A 16,385-nucleotide genomic window follows, 5' to 3' on the forward strand; every position below is an offset into this window, starting at 1 on the left:
AAAGGTACCAGTTAGTGGAATGTAGTCAATTACAGTCATTGGAAAAGGAATGGACAGGGTACAGGGACACAGTACTAGAAGAGGCTAAAGAATGTCTTGGAACAGTAGTGTGTAAAAGTAGGATGAAGCAAACAGCTTGGTGGAATGACACAGTCAAGGCAGCCTGTAAAAGGAAAAAGAAGGCGTATCAAAAATGGCTACACATTAGAACTCAGGTAGACAGAGAAAGTTATGTTGAAGAGAGAAACAAAGCCAAACAGATAATTGCAGCATCCAAGAAGAAATCTTGGGAAGACTTTGGAAACAGGTCGGAGACTATGGGTCAAGCTGCTGGAAAACCATTCTGGAGTGTAATTAGCAGTCTTCGAAAGAGAGGTAAGAAGGAAATGACAAGTATTTTGGACAGGTCAGGAAAACTGCTGGTGAATCCTGTGGATGCCTTGGGCAGATGGAGGGAATATTTTGAAGAGTTGCTCAATGTAGGTGAAAGTGCGATCAGTAATGTTTCAGATTTCGAGGTAGAATGGGATAGGAATGATGATGGAAATAGGTTCGCATTTGAGGAAGTGGAGAAAATGGTCAATAAATTGCAGTGCAATAAAGAAGCTGGGGTGGATGAAATTAAGTCGGAACTCATCAAATACAGTGGAATGTCAGGTCTTAAATGGCTACACAGGGTAATTGAAATGGCCTGGGAGTCGGGACACGTTCCATCAGACTGGACAAAAGCAGTAATCACACCAATCTTTAAACTTGGAAACAGAAAAGATTGTAACAACTACAGAGGTATCTCTTTAATCAGCGTTGTGGGTAAAATCTTCTCAGGTATTGTTGAAAGGAAAGTGCGAGTATTAGTTGAGGACCAATTGGATGAAAATCAGTGTGGGTTTAGGCCTCTTAGAGGTTGTCAGGACCAGATCTTTGGCTTACTGCAAATAATGGAGATGTGTTACGAGTGGAACAGGGAATTGTATATATGCTTTATAGATCTAGAAAAGGCATATGACCGGGTTCCAAGGAGGAAGTTATTGTCTGTTCTACGAGATTATGGAATAGGAGGCAAACTTTTGCAAGCAATTAAAGGTCTTTACATAGATAGTCAGGCAGCAGTTAGAGTTGACGGTAAATTGAGTCCATGGTTCAGAGTAGTTTCAGGGGTAAGACAAGGCTGCAACCTGTCTCCACTGTTGTTCATATTATTTATGGATCATATGTTGAAAACAATAGACTGGCTGGGTGAGGTTAAGATATGTGAACACAAAATAAGCAGTCTTGCATACGCGGATGACTTAGTTGTGATGGCAGATTCGATTGAAAGTTTGCAAAGTAATATTTCAGAGCTAGATCTGAAATGTAAGGACTATGGTATGAAGATTAGCATCTCCAAAACGAAAGTAATGTCAGAGGGAAAGAAATATAAACGGATTGAGTGCCAAATAGGAGGAACAAAGTTAGAACAGGTGGACAGTTTCAAGTACTTAGGAGCATATTCTCACAGGATGGCAACATAGTGAAAGAACTGGAAGCGAGGTGTAGCAAACTAATGCAGTGAGCACTCAGCTACGATCTACTCTCTTCTGCAAGAAGGAAGTCAGTACCAAGACTAAGTTATCTGTGCACCGTTCAATCTTTCGACCAACTTTGTTGTATGGGAGCGAAAGCTAGGTGGATTCAGGTTACCTTATCAACATGGTTGAGGTTACGGATATGAAAGTAGCTAGGATGATTGCAGGTACTAGTAGATGGGAACAATGGCAGGAGGGTGTCCACAATGAGGAAATCAAAGAAAAACTGGGAATGAACTCTGTAGATGTAGCAGTCAGGGCGAACAGGCTTAGATGGTGGGGTCATGTTACACGCATGGGAGAAGCAAGGTTACCCAAGAGACTCATGGGTTCAGCAGTAGAGGGTAGGAGGAGTCGGGGCAGACCAAGGAGAATGTACCTGGATTTGGTTAGGAATGATTTTGAAGTAATAGGCTTAACATCAGAAGAGGCACCAATGTTAGCACTGAATAGGGGATCATGGAGGAATTTTATAAGGGGGCTATGCTCCAGACTGAACACTGAAAGGCATAATCAGTCTTAAATGATGATGATGATGATGATGATGATGATGAGAAGCAATGGAGGTAGAACAGTTATGGATGCAAATTGCATTATATTGGACAACATTACAAGAAAATGGAAACAGTAGGGCCCTCACAGACTAAAATGAAACCATACAGTGAAGAAAATCTTTCTGAAGGGATTTTTAAAAAAGGAAAAGAAGAAGAAGATGCAGACAGCATTGGTAGATGTATCTTAAAAGCAGAATTTAAACTACTTTTGAAAAAGCTGAATACAGGGCATCTTACTGGGTGCCCAAAAACTTTTGTGTCAAATTGAAACAGGTGATAATGGGTCCAAAACTGATTATATTTTGATAGGGAACCAATGGTCAGAAATGCATATGTATTGTTATGGGCACACACAGCATACACTGCATAACAGTGTAGCTCATAATAATTGTTCAATGTGACAACTGCCGGTCTCAACGCATGCATGGCAATGGGGCATGAAGTTCTGCCACACTCTCATTACGATCTCTGGTATCTGTTGTACCAGGTGACAGGCAGCTTGGACACTAGCAGCAGGTCTTCATCTGTTTCTATAGGTGTTTCATATGCCAATGTCTTGACATAAGCCCCGAAATCCTGAGGTGTGAGATCCGACAACCATGCTCGCCATGGGACAGGACTTCCCCACACAATCCAACAATAAGGGCACATGTTGTTCAGGTGCTCGTGGAGATTAATATCGAAGTGGGCTGGTGCACAATTGTGTTTAAGTCACATCCTTCTGTGGACAACATAGCGGACATTCTCCATGAACTGAAGCAGCACATCTAGCAGGAACACCAGGTAATGTGGACCAGACAAATGGAGAGGCAGCAAATAATTTCCTATTAGATGAACTTGGACAATGCCTGTTGCTGGTGGCCACCAATGTAGGTGGCATGGGGATTGTCCTCACCCCAGAAATAGCTGTTGTGGCCATTGAAAACACTGTCATGGGTGAATGAGGCCTCATCTGTGAACATTGCAAACTGTGCGAAGTTCAGCACTACAGTACTGTGTTGGATAATCCACTGATAAAAAGTGAATGTGAGGCTCAAAATCCATTGGTCCCAGTGCTTGCAAACATTCTTTATGATAGGGGTGTAACACCTATGCACCAGTACTCCCCATGCTATATCCTTCAAAGTGTGTGTTTCATGGGCAAGTTGATGGCTACTTATTGCTGGGTGGCTGACCACATGATCCAACGCCATCTCCTCAAAGTATGGTGCTCACACGTCTTTGGTGGGAACCTTGCCCAGCTCTCTGTGGCATGAATGACTGTATCTCTCATAAGTTGGCATCCACAGAGATAAACTTCTTCCAATTAGGAAGACATCTGAAACTTCCTGGCAGATTAAAACTGTGTGCCGGACCGAGACTCGAACTCGGGACCTTTGCCTTTCGCGGGCAAGTTCTCTACCAACTGAGCTACCCCAAGCGCGACTCACGCCCCGTCCTCACAGCTTTACTTCTGCCAGTACCCCGTCTCCTACCTTCCAAACTTTACAGAAGCTCTCCTGAAGTTTCCAAAACAATTTTCTTCACAGCTTCGACTTTATCATCTGTTGTTGATGTGCTGGAGTATCCAGAGCAAGGTTTGTCTTTGGCATCTTCACGGCCATCTTTGAAGTGCTTCAACCACTTGTAAACATTTTTTTCACTTAGAGCAGACTCATCATATGCCACTAGCAACATTTCATGTGTTTTAGAGCACTTGATTCCATTTTTCACACATAAGTGATGCAAATTCTTTGTTCCATTTTTTATAATAATCGAAAATCACCGAGCACACTAAAACAGTGTAACCTTTCTATCTATCAAAAATAAACAAAATATGTGGTGAAACTGTGAACTTATATTCGGGACAAAAAAAAAAAAAAAAAAAAAAAAATGTACGTTGCCCACACAATCTGAAAAGTCTACTTACTTTTTGAACAGCCCTTGTATTTAACGTTAATTGGGGATGCCACAGAAAAATCACTCATTCCATATCACAACGATATATTGTGCAAAATGATCCATGGAACATGAAACTAACGAACTGACTACGTAAGCACAGACCAAAATGTGGTTTGAATTCAAAGCAATAGTATCAACAGCAATTGAGAGAGATATACAAAATAAATTACTAAGTGATTGTACTGATCCTCCATGATAAACAAAACAGTTCAAAACACTGCTGTAGAAGCAATGGAAAAACATGCCAAATTTGAAAGAGTGCAAAATTCCTATGACTGACATAGTTTTACAGGTGCTCGAAATTTTGTGTGAACTTCAGTGCGCGATTCTTTTAATGGTTTCCACAACAAAACTCCGTCTGAAATCTGGCAGAATACCCTAAGAGATTGTAGCCATATATTAAGTACACCAGTGACAAAACACATCCAATACCTTTACTGTGCGATAACAATGATGATGTTACTGATGGCAGTGTCACTAAAGCAGAATTAAGCAAGGTTTTCCAAAATTCCTTCAGCAAAGAAGACAAAGTAAATATTCCAGAACTTGAAACAAGAACAACTACCAACTACAGTCACTTAAGAATAGATATCCTCAGGTAAGTGAAGCAGCTTACATCACTTAATAAAGGCAAGGCTTCTGGTCCAGATTGTATACCAGTCAGGTTCCTTTCAGAGTATACTGAAACAATAGCTCCATATAAATATATAATAGCTCCATAAACCCCATCATATACAACCACTAGCTTGTCACAAGATCCGTACCTAAAGACTGGAAACTGCACAAGTCATATCAACACCCAAAACAAGAAATATAAGTGATCTGCTGAATTAAAGACCCATACCACTAACATCAATTTGCAGTATGATTTTGCAATACATACTTTGTTAAAACATTACGAATTACCTTGAAGAAAATAATTTATTGAAAAATAGCAAACATGGACTCAGAAAATACCACTCTTTATTCTCACAAAGTAATGAGTTGCTATCAACAGGGGGTGTCAAATTGATTCCATATTTTTAGATTTTCCAAAGGCTTTTGACACCATTCCTCGCCAGAAACTTCTAATCAAATTGCATGCCTATGGAGTATTGTCTCAGTTGTGTGGCTGAATTTGTGATTTAGTGCCAGAAAGGTCACCATTTATAGTACCTGGTGGATTATCAAGTGAAACAGATGTAATATCTGGCATTCCCCAAGAAAGTGTTATAGGACCTATGCCGTTCATGATCTACATAAACTATTTAGGAGACAATTTGAGCAGTCATCTTAGATTCTCTGTCGATGATGCTGTGATTTACCATTTTGTAAAATCATCAGATGAACAAAACCAATAAATTAGACAAGACATCTGTATGGTGTGAAAAGTGGCATTTGACTCTTAAGTAATGAAAAGTATGAAGTTATCATCATGAATACTAAAAGGAATTACCTGATAAATCACACAAATCTAAAGGCTCTAAATTCAACTAAATAGTTGGGGATTACAATTATGAATAACTTAAATTGGAACAATCACACAATAATGTTGTGGGGAAAGCAAATAAAAGGCTGAAATTTATTGGCAGAACACTTAAAAAATGCAACAGGTCTTCTCAAGAAACTGCTTACACTATACTTGTCTGACCTCTTCTGGTGCACTGCTGTGCCATGTGGGATCCACATCAGACAAGAGTGAGGGAGGACATTGAAAAAGTTCAAAGATGGACACCTCATTTTGTATTATCATCAAATAGGGTAGAAAGTGCCACAGATGTGATACGCAAAGTGAGGTGCCAATCATTAAAATAAAGACTTTTTTGTTGCGGCAGGATTTCCACATGAAATTTCAGTCACTCGCCTGAATGTAAAAATATTTTGTTGGTGCCACCCACACTGGAAGAAACAATCATCATAATAAAATAAGTAGCCATTCGCCTTCCAAAATATTAAAAATACTCCATATGCCCAGCTCTAGCCTCTCCACCCCCCACCCCCCCAATCCGACTCCACCCTACAAACTATTGTATGGACACCCCTGGTGACATGTACTTAAAACCGAAGAGAACAGATTTGCAAAAACATAATCTGGAGTACAAATTTTCTTTTACTGCATTAAGCTAAAAATCACTTTGAGCCTCTGAGGATGCTAAGGCAGCAATCTGTTCCATCCCTGGCTGCATATTCAGAGTTTCACATCTCCAGATATGTGACACAGACTGGCTTGGTAACATGGGGCTGACTTGCTGAACAGTTACTCCAAGATGAGGTGGGCTGCCATGCTAAATCTAATCACTGAGGCATTGCTAAGATTTTCAGAGGCTGTCATGGCCAATGGAGACACTGCTATATACAGATTGGTGGTTCACCAGCCTTTGTTTACGGATTCCGGTCTGACAGGCTCCAGTCGACATCCGAATGTCCTTGTGGGGACAGCATTTGACATCTTGAGGTAGGAAGTACCTGTTGATCGGTCAATGGAGACGCTGCTATAAACAGATTGGTGGTTCACCAGCCTTTGTGTACGGATTCTGGTCTGACAGGCTCCAGTTGACATCCGAATGCCCTTGTGGGGACAGCATTTGACATCTTGAGGTAGGAAGTACCTGCTGATCCTTAAACTAGAGGACATGGTACCTGTCTTCCCCCAATGTCTTCTGCAGAGGCATTTCAAAATGTCTCTTTGTTTATGGAACTTTCAGCCAGGTTATTTTTGTGTCAAACAGTAGGTCCAAAATGTGCATGTTGCCTTTAAAACTGAAAATATTGCTGTCCGTAGTGAACTCTTACTGGTTAAAAGTCTGACAAGCATAGTTACCCAACTGATTCAACTAGTCTTGTCCGGTGAGAACCTAAAACTATTTTTACTGGTCCTGATTTCCATTCTCCTCATGAGGAGCTATAGTTGTGTTGTTGTCACTGTAAGATCAAAGGAAGATCCACAAACATAGGTCAATAGATGGGTGTCTTGAGTACACAGGAGAGGCCATTGATAGTCATTGCAAACAGTGTGTTGCTGAGTACGCTGCCCTGGGGGACCCCATTCTCTTGAACGCAGCAGCCTGCCAAGATATCATCAATGCAATACTGAAAGCAGCTGTAGTCAAGCAGGGATTGGATAAGAAGTGGCAGATGTCCATATATTCCCTATCAATGAAGTTAGTGAAGGACGTTGCACCTCCAAGTGGTGTCACGTACTTCTGGAGGTTAAAAAACACACCGACCAAATGGTTTCAGCACAAAGACTCCCATATCACCGTCTTCAGTACTACTAAATTGTCAAATGTGGAATGGTAGCACCTGAACCTGTACTTGAAACAGCACATGTGATCCAAGGATTTGAGGAGTCATATGAGGCAGAGGTTGACCATGCACTCCAGAATCTTACCCATACAGCTTGTAAGAGCTACGACACTCCAGTAATTGTTAGGATTGGCATGATCCATGCCTGGTTTCCATAACATAATTAATATTCCCTCCTCCAAATCAGACCTGATTCAAAAAAGACAGGAGATTTCTTAAGTTCCCAGGCACATGCGATGGAGCATAGCATAATGAATTTGATCTAATTCCGGAGCAGTGTTTCTGGCCGTGGACAGAGATGATTCCAATTCCCACATGGCGTATGGAAGGATATAGACCTTATAACTACAAAAGAAGACTGTGCCTCTTCTCCACAGTCCTATGGAACACCTGGAATGCAAGAGTTTGTCTGGATGATGCAGTGATGGAAAAAAAGCATTCAGGTAAAACCTAAGCCACTTCTTTAGGTGCATCCAACAAGACTATTTCTCAACAAGGCCTTAAGACGTGTACCACCCTTGTGTAAAATCCGCATTGTAAATTTCCAAACTCATGCATCGGAAATGGAGCGATTAATGGAAGTCGTGAATTCCTTCCAGGAGTTCCTCTTCCATTCTTTTATCACTCACTTTGCTTGAGCTCTCGCAGACCGAATATTTTCTACAGTTGGATGTGTTTGAATTTCTGCAAAGCTGTGCAGCTGGCTCTGATAGCCAAGTGACATTCATTGAACCAAGGAACAAGCTGTCTGAGGTGGTTGCTAGACTGGGGAATGGATTTGCAGCAGCACAGTGGATGATACAGGTGACATGGTCCATCATCTCCCGGAAAGACTCCTGTTGTTCATAGGCATGTCAAACCAATTTGCCCTTTGAAGCATTCATCTTAGCAGTCTCCTGTCAATCACTGTCTTAGTCAGCAGGTGGATACACGGCGAAAAGTGGTCACTGGAATGCGAACATGTGGTGACTTCCCACTGAACTGAGTCTACAAGAGATGGGGAGCAAAAACAAAAGCCAATGGCTGAAGATGACCATATAGCTGTAGAAAAGTATGTCATCCGACTAGAGTTCAAAAGGTATATACTCTCTAAATGGGCAAGATGCTCAACAGCAGGTGCCCCAGAAGTTGCCGGTTAGAGACTGTTTTACCTCAACAATCATTTGTCCCACCACAATGTAGTATACCTTGAGACTGAGGAGTTTTTATACGGAGGTGCATACCCTCACAGCCCAGGCTGTGCAGCCAAAGCCCCCATTCTCAGAAATGGACAACTTTTCACCGCCACTCCTAATGATTGTCCTTGAAATATGCTCATTGTTTATGGCAGACAAGGTCTGGAAGATCTAGCCAGTCACCAGCTCGAAAAACCCAGTGCCACCATATCCATACTCAATCACTACTGGTGGAGCTCCATGGGGGTGGGGGTGGAAACGGCCCATCCTTCCCTAAGTTGTGGGACCTCGAGGTGTAGTTCTCAGCATCATCGAGACATGCAAACCCTTTCACCCAACAATGATAGGGTCTATGACAAGATGGAGTCCTTGGGAGGATGACAGAGGAGCAGAATTTATGAAACACTACTGGTCTACCATTTTATGATTCTACATCATTAAATGTAAGCACCATATCAGAAATTCTATACATTTCATTCAATGGCTGCAAGAACTACATCTTTGTTATTAGAACCTTATGGTGAAATCTGATGTGGTCGCCCTCTTCACCAGGATGCTGATTTCTGATAACTTCAAAATGATCAGGGAGGACTTCAGTGCCACAATAGCCAATAAATGCATCAGTTATGGTGAAATTATTCATGGAGGATTTCAAAGACGTTCTTTTGAGAGCAGTTACTATCTTCATATATAGTTAAAGGCTACCCGGCCATTGACTGTCTATGTGAATGCCCGAACTTTTATGGGAATTGTCACCTTAGTGTGCGCGAGTGAGTGGATTGGCAAATATCTATTAGGTACATTATGTATGTAGATTGTGGACAGTTGGGAATGTGGGTCTCACGAGAAGCGTGCAAGGGATAAGCCCCTGCAGTCGCACTATTCATCTGTGACCTCGGTGGCTCAGATGGATAGAGCATCTGCCACGTAAGCAGGAGATCCCGGGTTCAAGTTCCGGTCAGGGCACACATTTTCAGCTGTCCCCATCGAGGTATATCAACAACACCTGTCAGCAGCTGAGGGTTTCAATTAATTATTATTTAACTTGTCACACGTATGTATCACCATAAAGGTATTGTACATTAGGTCTAACCAAATGAGGTACTATGTTTGTTAAGTCACTGGTCTCAGATTTGGTGGGGCAGGGGGGAGGGGCAGGGGGGGTGCAGGTTCATGCTGTTTCCAGTTGGCCTGATTTAGGTTTAACCTTGGTTTTCCAAAGTCGATTGGGGCAAATGCGAGGAAAGATACAGAAAACTGGAAACAACACATATCAAGATACAAACCTTCACTCTTGATGACGTCCGAAACATTATGTAATCTATTCTTTTACCCTCAGGTTGCTCCCTTGCTACTTTTTTACCAGTATAGCTGTTGGCTGCTGTTTCATTTGTACCAAAATTTTTGTGGGTCTCCTGTACAGACAGAAAGAAAACTGTGAAAGTAGAAAATCTTGCACTGTGCTAAAACATTACATGTAAAAACAAAATTCTTGTACATTAAAACAAATCGGATGAATTTAGTTCATTAACTAATCTATTAGAGATTCTTTAACATTATTATTTATACCTTTAATATCTCATGAGCTGACGACTGCTCTGAACACCACTGTGCTTTACTAGACATGACCCCTTGCAAGTGGTATGCCTTTGCCTTCCTCCAACCATTGAAGTTGCCTATGCGGCCGCAAGAGTGTTAAATTACCTCCATCATATCTATACTACTTTGTAGCTTGGAATTACGCTCTATTTTTACAGGCTGCAAGGTCTCTAGCTTTGAATTCTCAGGACTTATCTTTTGAGGGAGGTATGAAACGGCGAGTTCATAGCTCACCTGTTACATCTAAAATGGATCTTACTGCTAATATTGCTGCAGTAGCACTTTAATTCATACCAAAGACTAAATGTGAAATGGTGTCCAATAATGGCACAGTGCCTGCTAGAATCCTACAATATTAGTGCAGAATTTAACAATTTCAACACACATTTAAAAATATGGCAATTTCTCTGGGTTCAGGGAAAACTGACAGTCAGCAAACAATGCTATTTACATAAAAAGAACTCTTCTAAAAACAAATATATAACAACTGTATTGCTAACACCACTAAATCACAGGATAACATCTTAAGGACTGTCCCTCTTCAATTATCTTCATACTTATAGAATTTTAAGTTCTGTATCTTAACGACCACAAAGTATTTGAAATCTCTCATGTAGTTTTGTTTTCAATAGCTAATGCATAGCGAAAAAGTCTATTAAGTTCCATATTTATTAACAAACAAAGGTGTTAATTGATAAATACTGAATCATAATTCTTAAAATAAAATCAACATCTTTTTATTATTATCTGGATGGAAATGTCAGTCTTCAAGACAAATTAGCATTTGATGCCAAAATGTGAAATGACAAATAAAAATAAAATATTTTTCATTTTTAGAGATTGAATTGTATAAGTGTATCCACACAAAGACTTTTTTCTGTTCAACTTTCCACATGCACTTAAATTTCCAACAGTGCAACTATGTATGCACATTTGTGCATGTGTAATTTCCTCAAAATGGAGGCCATGCGTAACAGCTCATTGCTTCCCGGCATCAGTGGATACCTCTCTTGTTCAGCAGGTGACAGGCAGTTGAGGCCTTTATGTGCTTCATCTTGTAAGGTGTTGAGGTTATGCTTTGAGGTAATTATGTGCAATAATGTTAGTTGACCCCAACGGAAGCATGCTGAAGTTATGTAGATGATTACAGGCATAGAGAAGTCATATGGATTGCCACTTCTAAAGATTACTGGAATAAAAAATTGGGGTGTGATGTCCCAAACATCAAGTATTACATAAAAAGTCTCTGTTTACATCTCTCTAAAAAATGAGCATTTTTCCACGTGGGAAAACAGAGAAAAAGCAAGTTATAAATTTATGAAAACAGCATATGAAATCTGTGGACAAATATTAATGTTATCGCAACTTAGTAGCACAACAATTGAGGAGAAGAAAAGAAAATATGAGCCAGCTGAAGCTCCTCAACAAATTAGCAGAAATTGAAATGAAGGACAGTGATGAAGTAAACAATAAGAAATTGAAAAAGCAATCTTCATTCTTGTATATTCTGGGGTCTATAACATTACCAAACTTGATACTAATCTACAATCACTTTTGACTGAAGTTGTTTAAACAACATTTTATACAATAAAATACAAACAATGTGTTGAAAGCCAATTAACCTTCACAGAATGACTAAAAGTATTTCTTAGTTTCAGGAATAATCACTGAAATGCTTTGATTTGAGATGAAAATAGCTCAAACTGGTATCCGGTTGCCAGTGCGTTAAAAGTTATTGCCTATCATTGCAATTTCCTAAGCACAAAATCTTGAATCTCACTGTGACTTTCTTCTGAAATCTGCATACAAAATGTCACTGTCACATTGTATTCCATGCACCTCTGTTATTTAGATACTGTTGTACCCACAGTCATCCCGTGTTCTCTTTTTCTTTCACCTTTTGTAACCACAAATGTAACACAAATTGCTTAACATAGAAATGGATGCATAGCAGATTGCTTGAACAATAAGGCAACACACTTATGTGCATTCTTCCTACTAATTTTTGTGCATGTACTTTTATTCGTGTGCGGCAGCAATTGCACGCGATGAAAGAGGCATCACGTGGGTATTTCTTACAACCGACTTTTTTTTCATTTAACAATAACACATTTCACATGTCTGCATTAAATTTTAATTTATTTTCATACGACTAGTAATTGAAAAGATATTACTTGTATTAAAAATTATATTTTAATATTAGTCAGTAATAATATGGGAGTTAAACACAAATGCAACTTGCAAGATCTTAACTAGCAAACATACAATTAACAGATTTTTACATTATGCTCTCAGTTACCAAAGATTATGTTAATAATATTTCTTTTTTTAAGAATTGAGTCAAATTGCTTTAGAAAATTTATTTTTGAGGGTGAGCTTCAGTGCCTATTAGTACGAAGAAACCTGATGAGGGACAGTCCATAAGTTCCCCTTTTCAGACATTTTCATATGAAATTATAGAAGTATTCACCAAACTCTCATAAGGTACTTACCATTGGATGAGCCACACAGCAACTGTCTTCTAATTCTGCATATAAGCAAATAATTCTTTGGGCAAGGTCACCAGGCAGTGCATTAAGGTCACCACCCAAGATAGCCACATCGGAGCCTGCTGCTGTTAGCCGTACAAACTGTGCTGCATCCAGTGCTTGAAGTACACGGTGTGCCAAGTACTCATCATTTGATGGATTGTACTCCGCATGCAGCTAGAAGAAAATAAAGTTCGTTATTTCTCAAGAGCTAATACTTACAAATTAGTAGTTTTGTGCTTCTATTGTGTGGTTTATCATGTGACAGACAGTATTTGGGAATCTGTAATTGATTAGAGAGAAGATATTATGAACTACTGGCTTTCAAGACACCATTTACAAATACTGAACTGACAACCAGAAAACATCAGTTGTAAAAACATATAAAATTTCTAATTAATTTGTTTTACATTATTTCTTCCTCAAAGCAAAAACAATGAGGTCATAATTTAAAGTCACTTTTATGTCCTCTTCACACAATACGATGCATAAAGATTCAACCAGTCTGGAGTCAAATCCCACAGTTGGGATGTGATACAATCCATATTCTGTCAGAGCCACGTTAATAGATCTGGGTGGCAGTGTAGAAATTACTGTAACATTTCAATGAGTGTCATATGCAACATCCCCCCCTGCAGCAATGATCCATGGACTTTGCCAAGTTGGGGATTGGATTGAGTGCCTCAGTGATACATATACTGTTGGTGAAAACACACATGTGGTATCTGTGAAGAGGCCAAACATGTTCAAAGCAAGACGAAACTACAACCAAATTTTTCCTGAGGCTCTTCTATATTGTTAAATAGTGATGGCATCCTCTTGGATAAACTATTCTGAGAGTAAACTTGTACCACATTTGGATCTGTGGACGCAGATTACTCAGGAGGAGTTTGTAAAACAAAAAAAACACACTTGCATTTTATGGGTTGGACTACGGAGTGTTAGACATCTTGCTTGGATAGGGAGGGAGGTTACAGAATTTAAAAAGTGAAATTGAAATGGGTAGGTTGAAGTGAACACAGTGGGAATTACCGTATTTACTCGAATCTAAGCCGCACCTGAAAAATGAGACTCGAAATCAAGGAAAAAAAATTTTCCCGAATCTAAGCCGCACCTGAAATTTGAGACTCGAAATTCAAGGGAGAGAAAAGTTTTAGGCCACACCTCTAAATCGAAACAAAGTTGGTCCATTGTAATATGAGACACAATTTAGGTCGAATGAATGATGATACAGCTACCTTAGTTTGGTTCGAGTCGTAAGCTTAGCAGTTAAGCTTTACCAGGTAGCCATTGCTATGCGTCAGGCCCGTATTTATACGGGTACCCTTCCTTCTTCACGTGCTTCGTCGTTTTGAATCGATTGCTTATTTTTCTTTGATCTGATAAGTGCTGTTCTCTTTGTTATAGGTGTTAACGTCACTCTAAGCTGAAAATGCATTGTTGTACTGTGTCATGGATTGTTTGTCGCATTCTGATAATGTGTGTTTACGACCTGTCGCAGATCGCGGCATGGCTTGCTTTTGTGCGCGCTACCGCCGCTTACAATAAAAAAAAAAGAGAGGAATTGTCTCATTAGCGAAACAATGGCAAGAGACTGCTATTTGTTGTTACTTACACTGCTGCTTTCTTTGATAATGATCAACAAGAACCAAATAATAGACTGCGTATGATAGATGTTCTGAATGAGAGTTTAGCTAAAATTTTTCGCTGTTTGAAAATCTTTGCAGACGCCTCTTTTGTACATTACATTCTGCACAGAAATTAGAGTCATCTTAGATTTAAAAATCTAGTCAATTTCCGTGCTTCATTTCTGACTGTATCACTATTAGGCATAAGCATAATACGAATATAAACATGACATGATATGTATATTCTTCCGCGTTTGCTGTTGTCTCACACTAGTTTCGAAATTTATTAGGCTGACAGGATTTAAACGAGATAGCATCAAACACGAAAGAATACACGGCAAAATGTTTATATTCGTATTAATCTTATGGTGAAGAGAATACTGCATGTGATTCTCAATTCATAAAAGTTCCTATTAGCAACCATCTCTTCTCACAGGTAGGAAAAAGTTCAGAACGTAGAGTTGGCCATATTGACAAACATTTCAAACAGTCTTGCAGTCGGATTTTCATAGTACATTGAAATGCTGCTACATTCGAAGATGAACAATACGGAATTTGTATTTACTTCGTTGGATAATGTATGAAAATGCAGTGGTTGAAACTCAGGGCGGAGGATATCGACCTTATAAGGGACAACCAGGAGAAAGGGTAATAGAAAGTGTTCCCCAATTTGGCGTGGGTTTCTTAGTACATAATAGAATATAGGATTCCATTGAGGATTTTTCATCCAATCCCTCAAGAATGGCACCTAATAGAAAACCTCAAAAGTTAGATATTATTAATAATCAGATATATTATGAGAGATCAAGAATACCTTTAAGTGACAATCTAGAAGCCACTGTCAATCGATTAAAAGTCTTGGCTGAAGAAGTACCTCCTGCACGGAAACGCAAGAAACATGCTTGGTGGAATGAGGAATGTAATGTAGCGTTTCAACAAAGAAATTAGAAGGGACAAAAGGCAATTTCATAAGAATTCGCTAAAATCTACTGAGGATGCTTTCAATTGCCACAAGACAAGAGATTACTATCAGACATTCAAACGGTACCAGTCGAAATACACTCCACCTGCTCTTGTGATGAAGGATACAAACAGAAAGATAGCACATAACAATTATGACACTTCAATGATATTGGCTAAATATTTCAAACAGTTACTAAATAGTGTGGAACCTTGTGAAGTAACGGGCGAATTGTGGCGCCCTGGAAATATTCTAAGTTCAGAGTTGGCATGGCCGCACCGGCCACTCGGCAAGCCGGGGCTAGTCAGTGACCATGTGGTGCTGTACCTTAGCCGGACCAAGAGGGGTAGCCCCAATGAGTAGTCCAGGCCGACCACGTGGCTGGGAATTCCAGGGAATTCCATGTTAACGCTGTGTCGTGGAATGGGCTTTGTGTCAATGAAGGAGATTTGTATGCCGCGGAGTCCCAAAGATGGCGGACTTTGTGAAATCATAATGGCAGACATTACATAGCTCACGTAGAAATTAATAATAGCCAGAGGAATCATGATACCTTAAAAATAAACATGTACATTACCAGTATTTGCATGACGATTCTGATGGTGTAATCAGATTTTCAATATCTTTATTAGTTCAAAGTTTAGTATCTGACAGTAAATTATACAAGTAACACCCAGCAACAAATTTCCAAAATCTAAACGGTTCATCCGATTTTGTCGATCAACATGTCTTTAGAAAGCTATTAGTGTAAACCTAAATTGGTATGAATTACAGGCATGTAACTTGGATAGTATGTGAGTTATTGGAGGTCAAAGTGGCCGATTACTATTAATCGCATCAGGCCATAAGTAATCCACAGTGACATGAAAAATGGTAGCAGCATGCTTATAAATATATTTATTCATCTATGTCTTTGCTTATATCCAATATATACTATTCATCAAGAAATTGGTCAAATATTTACTGTGTTTTGAAAGCACAGAGACCTTAGGCTACTGGCTTACTTCTGTTCTATTCCTGTGATATATGTTTATTTAATTTGTTTATGTATTTAATAATGTGTGTTAGAGTATGTTTATGGTGCAGCCGTAGGAATATTTATTTAATTTCAAGTTATTTAAATGTAAATCCATTATTTCAAATGTGTTT

The 16,385-nt window shown here is 39.5% G+C and overlaps 1 protein-coding gene across 1 annotated transcript in view; it reads right to left on the minus strand.

Annotated features, from left to right (window-relative positions):
• Positions 1-16,385, minus strand: part of LOC126413006 (uncharacterized) — a 144,386-nt gene that overhangs the window by 40,358 nt on the left and 87,643 nt on the right. Inside the window, exons 4-5 of the mRNA XM_050082898.1 lie at positions 12,612-12,824; positions 9,807-9,935 (exon numbers count right to left, since the gene is read on the minus strand). Of these exons, the coding sequence (XP_049938855.1) occupies positions 9,807-9,935; positions 12,612-12,824 (342 nt within the window). The remainder of the gene's footprint in view (positions 1-9,806; positions 9,936-12,611; positions 12,825-16,385) is intronic.

Source organism: Schistocerca serialis, chromosome 7 (assembly GCF_023864345.2).
Source record: "Schistocerca serialis cubense isolate TAMUIC-IGC-003099 chromosome 7, iqSchSeri2.2, whole genome shotgun sequence".
Classification (NCBI taxonomy): Eukaryota; Metazoa; Arthropoda; class Insecta; order Orthoptera; family Acrididae; genus Schistocerca; species Schistocerca serialis.